We start from the raw sequence: 15,259 nt of genomic DNA, 5'->3' as shown, positions 1-15,259 counted from the left end.
ACTGAAACTGGCCTCATGGAGTTTACAGCCAGAACTTTAGAGGTAAATGTACAGTAGGGCTCCACGCTGCTTTGTTTTCTAGTCTGATGGAGGCAACAAGTCTGGATTATTTGGAGCTTTTGGACACTCCACAGGGTTAAAAGGGAGAAAATCAACGTGTATACTGATGTAAATGAAGCTAAAGATGTTTTAGTTCTGAGCTTTGTGTATAAGATATATATATATAGCAAATAGCAAATAAAGGAAAGCTGAATGTCAAACTGAAGATATTCTACTTCTCTCTGTGTTGCAGACAACAGAAGCCATCTTTTATTTTCCTCCGTCATGAAGGCGTCTCTTCCGTTCCCTGGCTGGTTCAGAGTGGTGGTCTTGGTCCTGTGTTGGACCCGGACCCTCCTGGCCTCGGTCCTCACCAACTCCACCAGCCTGGAGTCCATCCTGGACCAGTACCGGGACCAGGACGAGGAGTGGTGGAGGGCCCGGTCCAGAGGGAAGAGGGCCATCAGTGAAGGGGACATGCACCTGATCCTGGACCTGCACAACAAACTGAGGGGTCAGGTCCACCCTCCGGCCTCCAACATGGAGTACATGGTGAGTTATGAGGACGCACTGCAAAAGACATGACGCTTAACAAGTGTTTTCTTCTTCTAGCAATAGTATCTTAATTATCTTGTTTTGAGTATAATTTACCTACTGACCATAGCTTTATGTGATTATTTAATATTTAGGGCCTCGGGGCAATCTCCCCAGCACTGGTCCCATCCAGCAATATCTGTAGGGACCAGTGCTGCACTACTGTTATACTGTGGATTTCTTCTTCTTCCTCTTCCGGACGCAATTTCGTCCTGCTACTAGTCCTACAACTTGAAGAGTTGCAGGACAAATTATATATCAAAACGTGCGGTTTGATCGGGATCGGTGTGCTATTACTTTTCTGTACAGAATATGAAAACTGCCCAAAATTTTGCATTGAAATGAATGGGACGGCCGACGTCTACTTCTCCGGCATAATTTCACCTAGAGACTCCATTTAAACTTTAAACAGTAGACACAAGTCTTGTGTATCGGTGTATTAATCCACGTTTCGATAGGTCATATAGTTTTTTATCAATCCCTGTTCAATGACCATGATCATTTTTGGAGAAATTCTGAGATTATAATGGGTGTGTATTGCACGGAATGTTCGTGTCACAGTGTGTGACATCATCGCCAGAGTGTAGAGGGAGAGAAAAAACTGTCAAAAAATAAATTTGAAAACTGCGCTCCAGGCCGCAAATTTCACTCTACAGAAATAATTTATACATAGAAACGTAGGAAAATTTGTCTTCTCCCTCACAATCCTCTGGTAAAGCTGTCAGAGTTATAGTTTGGGCGTAGGACGCACAGATGCACCACCAACACCACCAACAGCCTCATTGGCTCCCATATTAAAAACACAGGAAGATTTCTGAAAAAGGGAGATGTAACAGTTTTTTTAGATCGCTCTAACAAAGCTATTTTTTCATTTTTCTTAAAAAAAAACATATGTAGACGTTCAGGAAGAACTCAGGACGCTCAAAGTGAAGTCGGATCAATGATAGGTATTATGGTTTTGACAAAAATGCTTTCTGTTCGAGGCCAGAAATTCCAGTCTGTCCACCTCTGGCTGCTGTCACTGTTCAGGAACATTCTACAGCTGCAGTTAATTCTGTTGATTGCTTTGATCTGATTGCCTTTGATCTTTGATGTGATTACAGTTACAGATACACACACATTTTGTGTCTTTTTTTGGTCATTTGAGTTTGAGACCCCTGATTTATAGAAAAGCACTTTTCTGGCTGTCCTAGTGTAGCTCCGTCAGCTAAAGACAGCAGCAGCAGCAGTTGTAGTTGTAGTAGTAGTAGTAGTAGTAGTACCAGTAGCAGTAGCAGCAGTAGTAGTAGTAGCAGTAGTAGTAGTAGTAGCAGTAGTACTAGTAGTAGCAGCAGGAAGTAAAGAGGGAGAGGAGAACATGTGTCTGTAGCTGCAGCGCCCTCACTGACCCTGGATCAGATCCAGCTCTCACCCCCACACTGTTGTCCTGGCCTCCTCCTCCTCCTCCTCCTCCTCCTCCTCCTCCTCCTCCTCCTCTCCTCTTTCCCTTCCTGCCGTGCGTCTCCTTACTCTATCACTCCATTTCTCCTCCTGGCGACTCTCTTTCTCTCTCTTTTGCCTTCTTGATCTTCAGCCTCACCAGCTTTACCCTCAGGCTTTTCTTCATCCTGCTGCAAAACGACACAAAAAGGCACAAAAAAGACACAAAAAGACAAAATGACAAAAAAAAAACCCAAAATGACAAAAAAATTCACAAGATGACACAAAAAAGACACAAAATGACCAAAAATAATGACACAAATTACCTAAAAAAAAAATGCACAAAAAAGACACAAAATGACCAAAAAAAATTACACAAATGACCAAAAAAGACACAAATTGCTAAACCCAAAATACTTGAATAAGCACATGAAGCTATGGTCAGTAGGTGAATTATACTCAAAACAATATAATTAAGATACTATTGATAGATAGAAGGAGAAAATAGTTGTTAAGCTCCATGTTTTTGCAGTTCAGCTCCCTCCGACCCGGCCGAGGCTCTTGTTATCTTTTCTCTGATCCTCCATCATCTCTTTCAGGAGCCACAGCGGTGAAATCTATTTCAACATGTGGAGCTGCTGTTTGAAGTGTAAATGTATGTTATGTACAGTGACCCAGTGTTTCTGTAGCCAGGGGTACTATTACTGATGATAATGATGTGATGAGGACCACGACTGACCAGGACCAAGTGTTTGGTTTTCAGATTGCAGATCTGGACTCTCCCTGCAGCTCTCACTGCTTCGTTTCATACAAAAACCATTCAGGGAATGCCTTCAAAGCTGTTGTCTCTTAATCTCATATAGAAGATCTGACCTCTTTAAAGGTTCCCATAGTTACAACCACCTTCTATCCTGTCAGTTGAATTCAAAGTATTTGTGTGAAGCGCACTTTGACTTCCCAGAGGAGAGTTTCTTGTTTTATTGAGCCCTAAATCGTCTGCTGTAAGGCTCCGTTTCCATGGTGACGGTCTGAACAGAAGACCTGAAGTGGCGTCTCGTCTTCACTTTTTATTCCTGGTTTATTCGAGTGTTTCCAGGAGGAAATCTGCTGATACGGTGATCTAAAGTGTGTGAATGTGATTGGGTATGCAGCCAGGCGGCATCACTTAAAGCCATAAGAGCATCTTTGGCCATGTGGAAGTTTTCATCAGCTACTCCTTCCACAAAGTTCTCCACAAAATCACTCCAAAAGGAGGAAAAACAAAAACTATGAAACTAAGAACTGCGCTTAACTAATAAGCAGACACAAAATGACAGGAAAAACTAAACTAAATTACTTAAAAAAGAAACAAAATGACCAAAAAAAGTCACAAAGTTATTGTGAAACATAAATAACCCAAACTGGAACGATAAGAATTCTCCTTAATAATAATAATAATAATAATAATAATAATATACTGCAGTGCTTTGACATGGCAGCAGGAGGTGGAACAGGAAACCAGCCCAGTGTTGGTATCTGAGCCTCAGCAGGACTAAAGAGTCAGAATATAATCAGAATATAACCTCCAACCAGCCTGAACAGAGAGCCAGCAGTGTGTCAGCCAGCCTCCCAACATATGGAAGACATTATGGTGGTAAGTCAGGGCAGTTAGAGCTCACACTGAAGCTTTATCCTCTGGGTTCTGATGCAACCAGCAGCAGAAACACTGCAGCTTTACTTCAGCACTAAATCACTTCAACACTACAGCACGCTCCGCTTTACCGCTTTGTTCAGCTGTTTTCACATCAATTGGGTGTAATTTAGTTGAGTTCTTACAGTAAAGATGGCATCAAGACCCCAAACAGAGACTTCTCTGTGTTTGGGAGCTTTTATTTGTCAGCTTTTTCTCTCTCTGCTGGTTTTACGAGACCAAAACTTACTGGAAACAAGCTACGAACCAGCCACAATGAATAGTAACACAAGGCTGCCAGTTGATGTGGTGTGCCTTTTTTTTGTCATTTTGTGGCTTTTTTTTGGTAATTTTGTGTCTTTTTGAGTCTTTTTTTTAGTCCTTTTTAGTAATTTTGTGTCTTTCTTTTTGTCTTTTTGTGTAATTTTGTGTCTTTTTTGTTATTTTTTCTTTTTGTGTCTTTTTTTTTTGTCATTTTGTGTCTTTTATAGTAATTTTGTGTCTTTTTTTTAGTCTTTTTGTGTCTTTTTTAGAGATTTTGGATCTTTTTGTGTCAGCTTTTTCTCTCTGCTTGTTTTACGAGACCAAAACTTACTGGAAACAAGCTATGAAACAGCCACATTGAATAGTAACACAAGGCTGCCAGTTGATGTGGTGGTGGCGATGCCTCTGTTTCCCTGCTGCCTCTCTCATGTATGTGTCTGTGTGGAGGAGAGTGAATGTGTGTGTTTAATAGGAGAGGCATGGTTTTGACTATACTGTGTTAAATTTGTGAGAGGCATGAGTACAGCCACTGGAGCTCAGAGTGAAGAGGAGCTTCATCTTTCAGCTTCACTTTAACCCTGTAGAGAGTCCAAAAGCTCCAAATAATCCAGACTTGTTGCCTCCATCAGACTAGAAAACAAAGCAGCGTGGAGCCCTACTGTACATTTACCTCTAAAGTTCTGGCTGTAAACTCCATGAGGCCAGTTTCAGTTTGATGATGATATACCAAGTAAAACTGGAGACAAGCTCAAATAGATTTAGTATCAAATGATAGAACTGGATGGAACCCTCTTATATGGTAGATTTGACACCTTTGGTCACATTTGAGACATTTACAATTCTTTATTGAGCATGATAGTGTTTTGAAAGTAAAAAAAAATCCAAAAATCAAAATCCCAATTTTTCTTGGACTAAAGGATTAAAAAAGACACAAAATGACTAAAAAAAATAAACAAAATGACTGAAAAAAGACACAAAATGACCAAAAAATACACAAAATGACTGAAAAGACACAAAATGACTGAAAAGACACAAAATAACAAAAAAGACACAAAATGACCAAATTTGTTACACTAAAAACACCAGAGCCAAATCAAACAGAGTCCCACTAGAATAAAAACCAGAGTTGATGACAGGATCACACACAATCACAAGATCACATTTATGTTGGTTTTTCTTTGTTTCTTTTTGGTTCTAAATGTTGATTCAATACGTCAGAATAAAAATCAATTATTATCAGGTCATATAGGTGAAAAATATACCAACATGGTATTTAAACATGTTTTAAGTGGTGAATACGGGCAGGATGGAAGGAGTCAGACATGGAGGAAATAGAACAAAAAGACTCCATAGAGTCCAGTATGTTTGGTTACTTTCAGATTCTTTTCTGTAACATTTATGGTAGTTTAGCTTTCTCCAAAGAGGATGATAAGATATCTGAAAAATGCAATGAGAAGCAATTAAAGCCACAACTACGGTAAGTGGCCACTTAGCCCACTTAAACCACGAGGCTGATCCAGAGTGGAGTTCAGGTCTGCAAACAGCTGCTCTGGACTCAAGAACTGACTGAGTTTAACCTGCAGCCCAGGGGAGAACTAATATTACCCAACCCAATGCTGAGCCACCAGCTCAAAGAAACATTAGCTACTCACCCCAGCTGACCTGCAGAGTTGACCTGAGTTCATCTTTCCACAAGTAAATAACTCTTAAAGCCTTGTGTTGTTCTGTGTGTGTGCAGGTTTGGGATTACGAGTTGGAGCGTAGCGCCGAGCACTGGGCGTACTCCTGCCGATGGGAGCATGGACCCAGCCACATGTTGACACAAATAGGCCAGAACCTGGGAGCACACTGGGGCAGGTGGGTATCCAAACACATGCAGGGAACTGTGTTAGTTCAATACAAGCAGCAACCTCAGGCTCCAATCAGTCAACAAGGTTATTAGTGCATTTTTAATTTCTGAGGATCTACTTGGCTTCTGGTTTCTGGTAAAGCTTGTGCTTTAATTTTGCTTTCAGATTTGACTTGGCTGGCCTTAGTTACTTAGATCAAATTGACCTGTTAAAAGTCTTTTGTTTTCAAGTGTCTGGGGCTGTGGTCTTCTGCCTCTAAAACTACAGCTTAAGCTGTAAAATGTTCAAACCAGCCTCTGGGGCTGCTGGTACCATCTTTCTTTTTCCTCTTGGTACCATCTTTCTTTTTTTGTTCTTGGTACCATCTTTCTTTTTTCCTCTTGGTACCATCTTTCTTTTTTGTTCTTGGTACCATCTTTCTTTTTTGTTCTTGGTACCATCTTTCTTTTTTGTTCTTGGTACCATCTTTCTTTTTTGTTCTTGGTACCATCTTTCTTTTTTGTTCTTGGTACCATCTTTCTTTTTTGTTCAGCACTCTCTGAAGGAAGCAAGGGTGAATCCTCTCCTAAATAAATCCACCCTCGACCCATCCTTAGTGGACAACTACAGACCCGTCTCTCTCCTGCCGTTCCTCACCAAAACTCTGGAACGGGCTATCTTCAATCAGCTGTCCTCCTATCTGCATGGGAACAACCTCCTTGACCCTCACCAGTCTGGTTTCAAGAAGGGCCACTCAACAGAGACTGCCCTTCTCGCTGTGACTGAACAGCTTCACAGGGCGAAGGCGGCCTCTCTTCTTCTGTGGTGGTTCTACTGGACCTTTCTGCAGCTTTCGACACTGTGGACCACCAGATCCTCATCTCCACCATTCACCACCTTGGAGTATCTGGCTCTGCCCCCTCTCTGCTCAAATCCTATCTCAAGGACCTTCCGTGTAGCTTGGAGGGGTTCTGTTTCAGAACCCTGTCTACTCACCACCGGGGTCCCTCAAGGCTCGGTCCTTGGTCCGCTCCTCTTCTCGATATACACCAACTCCCTTGGCTCCCTCATCCACTCGCATGGCTTCTCCTACCATAGCTATGCCGACGACACCCAGCTAATCTTCTCATTTCCCCAGTCTGAAACACGTGCAGCAGCACGTATCTCTGCATGTGTGGCCGACATCTCCCAGTGGATGTCCTCGCACCACCTCAAACTCAACCTGGGAAAGACTGAGCTACTCTACCTCCCAGGGAAGGGCTCCCCCACCACTGACCTCCACATCACTGTCCAGAACACAGTGGTTGTCTCCACAGAAACCGCCAAAAACCTTGTTGTGACTCTTGACAACTGTCTTGACATTATTTGATCTGATATAATGAAAGGAGACAGTATAACAGCGTTTTTGGCTCTGCCCCCCGTTGGTCCAAGACAATCCAGACTCTTTGCATTTCTTGTTCCCCGCTGGTGGAACCACTACCAGTTCCTTCCAGAGCAGGGCGTCCCTCTCTACCTTTAGAACCTCCTGAAGACCTTCAGAGAGGACCTTCTCTCCTAGACCACGCCATAATTCTACTCCTTAAAGGATCCTCTCTAGATGTTACTGCTGCACTAACACCTCTTAGACCACTAGACCTTGATTGTTTGCTTTTATTCTTCCTGTAAGTCGCTTTGGATAAAAGCGTCTGCTGAATGACTAAATGTAAATGTTTTTTGTTCCGTTCAGGGACCGGCCCCCTACGTACCACGTCCAGGCCTGGTACGATGAGGTCCGCTACTACAGCTACCCCTACTCCCAGGAGTGTAACCCTCACTGCCCCTTCAGGTGTTCAGGACCTGTTTGTACTCACTACACTCAGGTAAGGGCTTCTTCATTTCCAGGCCGTAAAGTAGTGATGTCCAAATGAAGCTTCATGAACCATTTTCTCTATTTTCTGAGCCCACTAGATGGCGCTCTCTGTCCAACAAAGGGTTAAAAGCACACTGAATTAGCCTTTCTGGAGCCTTTTTCTTTAAACCAAGAACGCCATCTAGTGTGTCAACAAATACAACTAATGGTTCATGAAGCTTCATTTGGACATCACTACCGTAAAGAGTTAATAATGCCTTGGGATCAATTTAGGCTTTTAGTTAAAAATGCAGTTTATTAATATTCAATATTATTTTTCCTGTTTTTCCTCAGTAACCTTGTTTACTTGTATGTCTTTTATGTAAATGTGTTTTACATTTTTAAAAAAGTACTCTTTAAGGACAAAATCTTCCAAAATGGCGATAATATCAGAGATTCATTATTTTTATCCCCCCACTTTCTTATAATAAATATTTCAATTAACTTCAGTCCTGATCAAAACTACCAAATATTAAATTATTTTCAGGATTTTAACCCTTTAAAATCATTCTGTACAGCAATTTCCCAACAAAACCAACAGTGGAGAACCACTGAACACACTTTGTCTTTTTGTCTTCCAGTTGGTGTGGGCGACCAGCAACCGTATCGGCTGTGCCATCAACGTGTGTTACAACATGAACGTTTGGGGAATGATCTGGACTAAAGCCGTCTATCTGGTCTGCAACTACTCTCCACCGTATGTTTCTTCTTCTTTCAATATCATGGATGACATGACTGCCTCAATTTAACAACAATGGACGCATAAATCGGGGCGCCTGATAGAGCTCGTACCATAGAGGCTTTGTCCTCGAGTGGCTGGTTCGAATCTGACTTGGAGCTTTTTCCTGCATGTCTCCCCCTTATTTTCAGCAACAAATAGGATGTAATAATTATAATACACCTCCATCTCTTGCTCATAAAAACATGCAAGTAAATCAAAGTCTATTTTTTAACACAAATGATCTGTGTAAATTTTTTTTAGTATTTGCTTGTTTCTGTCTTGTATGCTTGTTTTACTTGCTGTTCAGCACTTTGTAAGGTTTTGTTTTGAAAAGTGCTCAATAAATAAAGTTTATTATTACTATTATACTTGTTTTTTCAGGGGCAACTGGTGGGGTCATGCTCCCTACAAGTATGGAGCTCCGTGTTCTGCCTGTCCAGCGAGCTACGCTGGAGGCTGCAGGGACAACCTCTGCTACAAAGGTAAAAAAATCATCTGTTTCATTAACCGTAAAATACCAGCAGCTGTGGTTACCAGAACTTAATCATAAAAATTACAGTGAGTGGGTTTTCTACTGTAAATTTAAATGTAAATATCAGCAAAAACTGTAATTTAGGCTGAAAAGTCATTTTATTTTTAGGGCAATTGTGAAAATATGGTTATAGAACTGGGTGGAACCCTCTTATATGTTAGATTTGACACCTTTGTTCACATTTGCAACATTTCAAATTCTTTATTGAGCATGATAGTGTTTTGAAAGTTAAAAAAAAAGATTCAAAATCACATTTTATGTTGGATTAAAGGACTGAAAAAGACACAAAATTACCCCAAAAAAGACACAAAATAAGAAGACAGAATGACCAAAAAACCCCATGGAAGAAACAAAATGACCAAAAAAAGACACAAAATAACTAAAAAAGACACTACAGACACAAAATGACCAAAAAAGACACAAAAGACATGAAAAGGATTCAAAAATGGACTAAATGGCCCAAGACTCCATAGAGTTAACAGCGGCAAGATTGATATTTATTTGCTTACTGTAGCATTTCCACATGGATAATATTCACTTTGGGACATAAATATTGCTGGTATCCATGTTTCCAGATGGGGGTGTTGACAGGCGTCCAGCTCCGGAGATTGAGGACAACTACATAGAACCAGAACCAGAACCAGTGAGGGACCGGGAGCCCCAGCCCAGGGCCCAGACCCCCAACCCCTCCCCCAATGACCAGCTGGAGAGGAACCAGGTGGTCAGCACAGAGCAGATGTGTAAGGAACGCTCCTACAATACCACAGAGAGAGGAAACAGTGTTACTTTTATTAAAACGAGGTTGTGAAAAGCTCTTTTTTAAAATGATTTTAGGTCAACAGGTCGACTGTGAGACTAAGCTGAGAGATCGGTGCAAGGGGACAACATGTAATAGGTAAATACTCTGAATATCTCAAGTAATATGGGGACCACTCATTCATCCAACATCCTATTGGTCCCATGCATGGAGTCCATATATATATATATATATATATATATATACATACCACCCACAAAATACATTATCATTTATCCTTGGTAAACAGTAAGGGGAGCGTGTCTATGTTCTATGGGTTCTATGTTCCCCTCTTTTTATGAGACTGGGAGACCCGGTCTGTTACTTTTTCCACCATTACTGCCAAATTCCATGGCAAACAGGCCTATGTAGGCCTACAGGCTGTTTTACACACATATGCAAATAACCTAACCCTAACCTGTTAAAATGAGGCTCATCGGATCAATAGGATTGCAGAATAATTGCATTGCACCAAACAATGTCAATACATTAAGATTTGCTTATATTTATGACTTTCCGGTTGTTTTGTCCGTAGATACGAGTGTCCACCTGGCTGTCTGGACTCGCCCGGGAAAGTGGTTGGGACTGGATATTATGACATGGTAAGTGATCGTCAGAGAAAATATCTTTTTTTTTTTCAGATAATGACTTTAAAACTGTTTTTCTTTTGCATCTATGGAAATACATTAAAGTCCTAGCGGGGAAACTCCCTGTCAGGTGACAAATGTGAAACATAGTTATAGTACTAGACAGGCCTCAGGAAACACCTTCACCTTGCCTTTACCTAGAACCAAAGCACTCAGAAGGTCAGTTATGTATAGAGCTGTAGCTCACTGGGACACTTGACCACAACCAGTGGCGCGTTGAGTTTTAAACTGAAACTGAGAGAAGCAGTGTTTCGTCATAATTTTATGCTGCAATAGTCTTCTATGAAAATATGAAATCATGTTAAGTTGAACTCAAGCGTGTTAATACATCTGCATTGAACATCATGGTACATTTTATGCTTTATACTCTTCTATAATCATGTAACTCTTTTATAATCATGTCTTGCACTACTTAATGTATATTATAATCATGTTAGGATGAATGACTTCATGTTATTCTCTGTATAAATGTTGTAATGATGTAATTGTGTAATAATTGTTTGATTTAATGTGGACCCCAGGAAGAATAGTCTTCATCTCTATGAAGACTAAGTCTTCATAGAGATGAAGACTAATGGGGATCCAAAGGATACAATAAACAATAAACGGTTTGCTAACTGCTTCTCATGTATCGGAGGAAGCATAAGTCCAGTTCAGGTTACAAAAATCATGTAATGTCATGGGATGAAAAAAAAGAAATGCAAATATGTCTGAGCACACACATCTACCAGAGCAAATAAAGCAGGAGCTGTAAATGGACCTGCACTTATATATCACTTTTCTAGTCACTTTTGCGACCACTCAAAGCTCTTTACACTACAGACTGACTCATTCACTCGTTCACTCACACATTCATACTGGTGGCAGAGGCTACCCTAAACGCTGCCACCTGCCACCATTGGGAATTCATTCACACACAGATGAACGCAGCATCAGGAGCAATTTGGGGTTCAGTATCTTGCTCAAGGATACTTTGACATGTAGGCTGCGACGGTCAGGGATCGAACCACCAACCCTTCGGTTGGGGGCCAACCAACTCTCCCAACTGAGCCACAGCCGCCTAGGCTCCTGTTGGTTGATGAGCTGTAACTGCAGCTGTGTTTTTGGATCTCACTTTCACTAGTTGGAGTCTGATGTGTTTCACCCTCTAATATAATAATACCAAAATAATACTGCAAATGCAAAGACTTTATCTGTGGCTCGACCAGCATTGTGCTAACCAGACATAGATGCTTAATAGACATGTATTTAAATTAAAATCTCTGAGAATATTGAATTTATATTCATTTTTTTTACTTTTACTGCAGCAATCCAGTGTGTGTGGAGCCGGCTTACACTCTGGTGTTATTGACAATGACGGAGGATGGCTGGATGTGACCCGACTGGGCAGAAAACAACAATTCACCAAGTCATACAAGAATGGTATTCAATCAATTGGGTATGAATCAGTCTCCAGTCTAGATATAAACTCATGGGAGCTAATGATGCATGGTTATGCAGCACAGACTATAACTTTATGCCCTTTTCTGTCTTTAAATTAACAGGAAAAACAGAAGTGCAAATTCTTTCAAAGTGGAGTCGGTGCCTGGTAAGGAGTATGCAATCATGTTTCACTTTGAGAATGCAAATACAGGAGCATGTCGTCTGCATACAGAAACACACTATGGTCTTTTTCTTTTCTCCCAGTCAAGGCGGTCACATGTGACACCACCGTCGCACTTTTCTGCCCTTTCAAGAAACCTGTACGACACTGTCCCAGGTAACGTTGTACTGGATATGTTCACTAATGTGTGTATATATATATATATATATATGTATATATATATATATATATAAGGACAGCTGGAGCTTTCATGTAGACGCAAAACATCTCACTGTTTGAATTGTTCCACACAAGCACAAGAGGCTGAACCAATGATTCACAGTCATTCTAAGTAAGGCTAATACATATCTATATATATATATATATATATATTATATGGCTAATGTGACCGGCTAATATGTGAGCGGCTAATGTGACCGGCTTTCTTGGATGTTTTTGTTCCAGATTTATACTCCAGCGTGGGGGCGGAGCATGTGTTGTCTTGTCATACATGCCGGTTTAAATCCTTTTCCAATCACATTAGCCGACATCAGTCGGACTAACACGTTTACATGCTCTTCAGTTGTCCAGTTATAGTCAGATTAAGGCAATAATTCGTTTTCTGCAGGAGATCTGCAGTGGAGTTTCTTATGAAGTATGAAATGTCGTGGCCAGAAAGAACTTTGTTCTTGTTCTTGCCACCTGGAGAACAAGAACACATTTCTCTGTTCTTGTGGAGTTTTATTATTATTAATGGTTAGATATTTGGTTTATATGACTCTGCAAACAGTAACAACACTAACCTGTGAGTAGCTACCAACATCATCACTGAATGAATGATGAAGGACAAATATCATGAACAGATTTTTTTTGTGTCATACCTTGATGACAGTTCTCTGCTTTGCCGTCTATAGTTTTAGTTCTTTAACTCTGCGTGAATAATGTGAACTCACCCAGTGAGATATTCTGCTGTTAAGACAGGAAGAATAAAGAGTAGATAACTAATAATCTGCTTGTCCTCCAGGTTGTATTGTCCCAGGAACTGTCTGCGGGACAGCCGAGCCCGAGTCGTCGGGACCAAATACTACTCAGATGTAAGTTCTTGCACCATTGTCATAAACTGTTGTTGTTGTTGTTGTTATGCATCATTAAAGTATTTCATAGATTTTATTGGAAACAATAGACATTTTCACAGCAGATATTTTGAATTATTTTAGCCAGTGAAGATGTAATTAACAACAAAAATGATGGTTTAATTCAAGCTTAACTAATGCTGGTCTACACCAAAACATGTCCCCAGTCAGTCCCAGACTAAAAGCTGGAAGTCTTTAGTGAATCTCAGAGTTTTACTGGAGTTATCGTTCAGTTCATTGTTCATCGTTCAGTTTAAGGTAGTAATCTGTTTCATATCAGTCTTCTCCTAGTCCTGGGTTTGGATCATATCAAACGTGTTAGATATTATCTCCATTATATCCAATTATTATCTACCAACGGGGAACAAGACAATAACAACAATAAATGTCACCAATAACACTCTACATTTATCCTCGTCCACCCTGAAGAAATCCAGCATCTGCCGAGCGGCGCTGCATGCCGGAGTGATCCAGAACGAGTCGGGAGGTTACCTGGACGTGATGCCGGTGGACCGACGGAGACAATACAGCGCTAGCTACCAGAACGGAATCACCTCAGAGAGGTCAGGGCTAAAAACAAGCTGTTAGCAGTGGTGGGGTGTAAATAAGTACATTTACTCAAGTACAACTTTGAGGTACTCATACTCTACTTTAGCATTTCCATTTTATGTAACTTTTTACTTCCACTCCACGACATTTATCTGACAGCTTTAGTTACTTTACAGGAAGAGATTTAACATTAAAAAAACATAATACATTTAAAGTGATTCAACATTTTTTTTTTAAATTAAACCTCATAACAGTATATTAAGTAGTTAAATTAAAAGTTAAAAACTGAAATGCATCAATAATAATCCAGTTATATGTTTGGAACATGTAGAATAAAATACTGTAAATGGTTCATTCTGCATAATGAGTACTTTTACTTTTGGTACTTTAAGTACATTTTGATGCGTTTTGAATGCACTTTTACTGTAGTGGAGTAATTTCACATTGTGGTATTAGTACTTTTACTTACCTGAATATTTCTTCCAACACTGTATCTTAGTGAATTTCAGATATCAGAACTGGCAAAGAAAAAATCACAGATTTGTACCTTGGTTTGATTGTTATCTGCAATTACCTGAAGATCAACACATTTATTTATAACGTCTCTTCTTCTTCTTCTTCTTCTTCTTCTTCTTCTTGCAGTCTAGTGAACCCAACAGCTGGAAAAGCCTTCAGAGTGTTTGCAGTCATCTGAAAACCACTGAACAAGGCCACATCACATCCAGTCACAGCCTCATTACCATCTACAACCTGGAATTACACTCATTACCATCTACAACCTGGAATTACACTCATCCCTGCAGTAAATAATCCAGCCTGTCACATTCTGGCACTAAAAGTGGCGTTCCTCAAGGCTTCCTCTGGCTGAAGACGTGTCCAGTAATAGTTTTCTGGTCCTGATGTCTTCTGGCTCACCTCTTTCCTGACCGTAATAATCACATTGGGCATGCTGACATCATATCATGACTTCATGTTTTTTATCACCTAAAGTTTAATATTCACCTCCGTGAAGGTTCAAGGATAACTTTAGCTCAGCTACAGAGTCATAAATCCTGTTCAGAACAAGAATAATAGAGTATTTTTAGTGAGGAGAGAGACTGAAACTCCCCAAAACAGCATCCTTTATATTCTACGGAGGACCAAACCAGACAAATTATTAAGTAAAAATACATAATAAACATATTTTTTATTTTACTTGATAAATGGCCCTACAGCTAGGTCATTGGTTTTGTGGCAGGTTGCCATTTGGCAGACTGGAAAAATTCCCCCAAAAAACATTTGTAAGGGAAAATAAAAAAAAAAACCCTTACAAAGATAATGACAAGCCACAGTCAAAACGTGAAGGTGCAAAAATCCCATTTATTATGGTCAACCACAATAACTATTTACATCAAAAGAAAAACAGAAATAAGTTTTCTACACGGGAGGGTCAGCAGAAAATACTCCCAATATAAAGTCTAAGCTCCATTCCAGGCCATTAAATAATAAATTCATCTTTAAATGTTTACATAAGTACATTGGACACCATCACCCAAATATTTCAGGTTTATATCAACATGGTGATACATATTCTACAGTAATACTTCAACCAATCAGC

The 15,259-nt window shown here is 40.2% G+C and overlaps 1 protein-coding gene across 2 annotated transcripts; it reads left to right on the top strand.

Moving 5' to 3' along the window:
- Positions 1 to 296: 296 nt before the first annotated feature.
- Positions 297 to 14,534, top strand: LOC131980161 (cysteine-rich secretory protein LCCL domain-containing 1-like). Of its 2 annotated transcripts, none has more exons than XM_059344357.1 (14): positions 297 to 591; positions 5,724 to 5,842; positions 7,541 to 7,673; positions 8,284 to 8,399; positions 8,805 to 8,905; positions 9,555 to 9,695; positions 9,790 to 9,850; positions 10,287 to 10,353; positions 11,706 to 11,836; positions 11,943 to 11,986; positions 12,085 to 12,157; positions 13,005 to 13,074; positions 13,543 to 13,676; positions 14,305 to 14,534. In XM_059344357.1, the coding sequence occupies exons 1-14, from the start codon at positions 325 to 327 to the stop codon at positions 14,354 to 14,356; spliced, it is 1,509 nt and encodes a 502-aa protein (XP_059200340.1). In that variant the 5' UTR covers positions 297 to 324; the 3' UTR covers positions 14,357 to 14,534. The 2 variants fall into 2 exon arrangements, with proteins under 2 accessions (XP_059200340.1, XP_059200338.1); XM_059344355.1 differs by having other exon boundaries at positions 9,531 to 9,695.
- The last annotated feature ends 725 nt before the right edge of the window (positions 14,535 to 15,259 follow it).

This window comes from Centropristis striata, chromosome 11 (assembly GCF_030273125.1).
Source record: "Centropristis striata isolate RG_2023a ecotype Rhode Island chromosome 11, C.striata_1.0, whole genome shotgun sequence".
In the NCBI taxonomy this organism is placed as follows: domain Eukaryota; kingdom Metazoa; phylum Chordata; class Actinopteri; order Perciformes; family Serranidae; genus Centropristis; species Centropristis striata.
The sequence above is the reverse complement of the archived record's forward strand: the minus strand, read 5'-3'. Positions and strand labels throughout refer to the sequence as shown.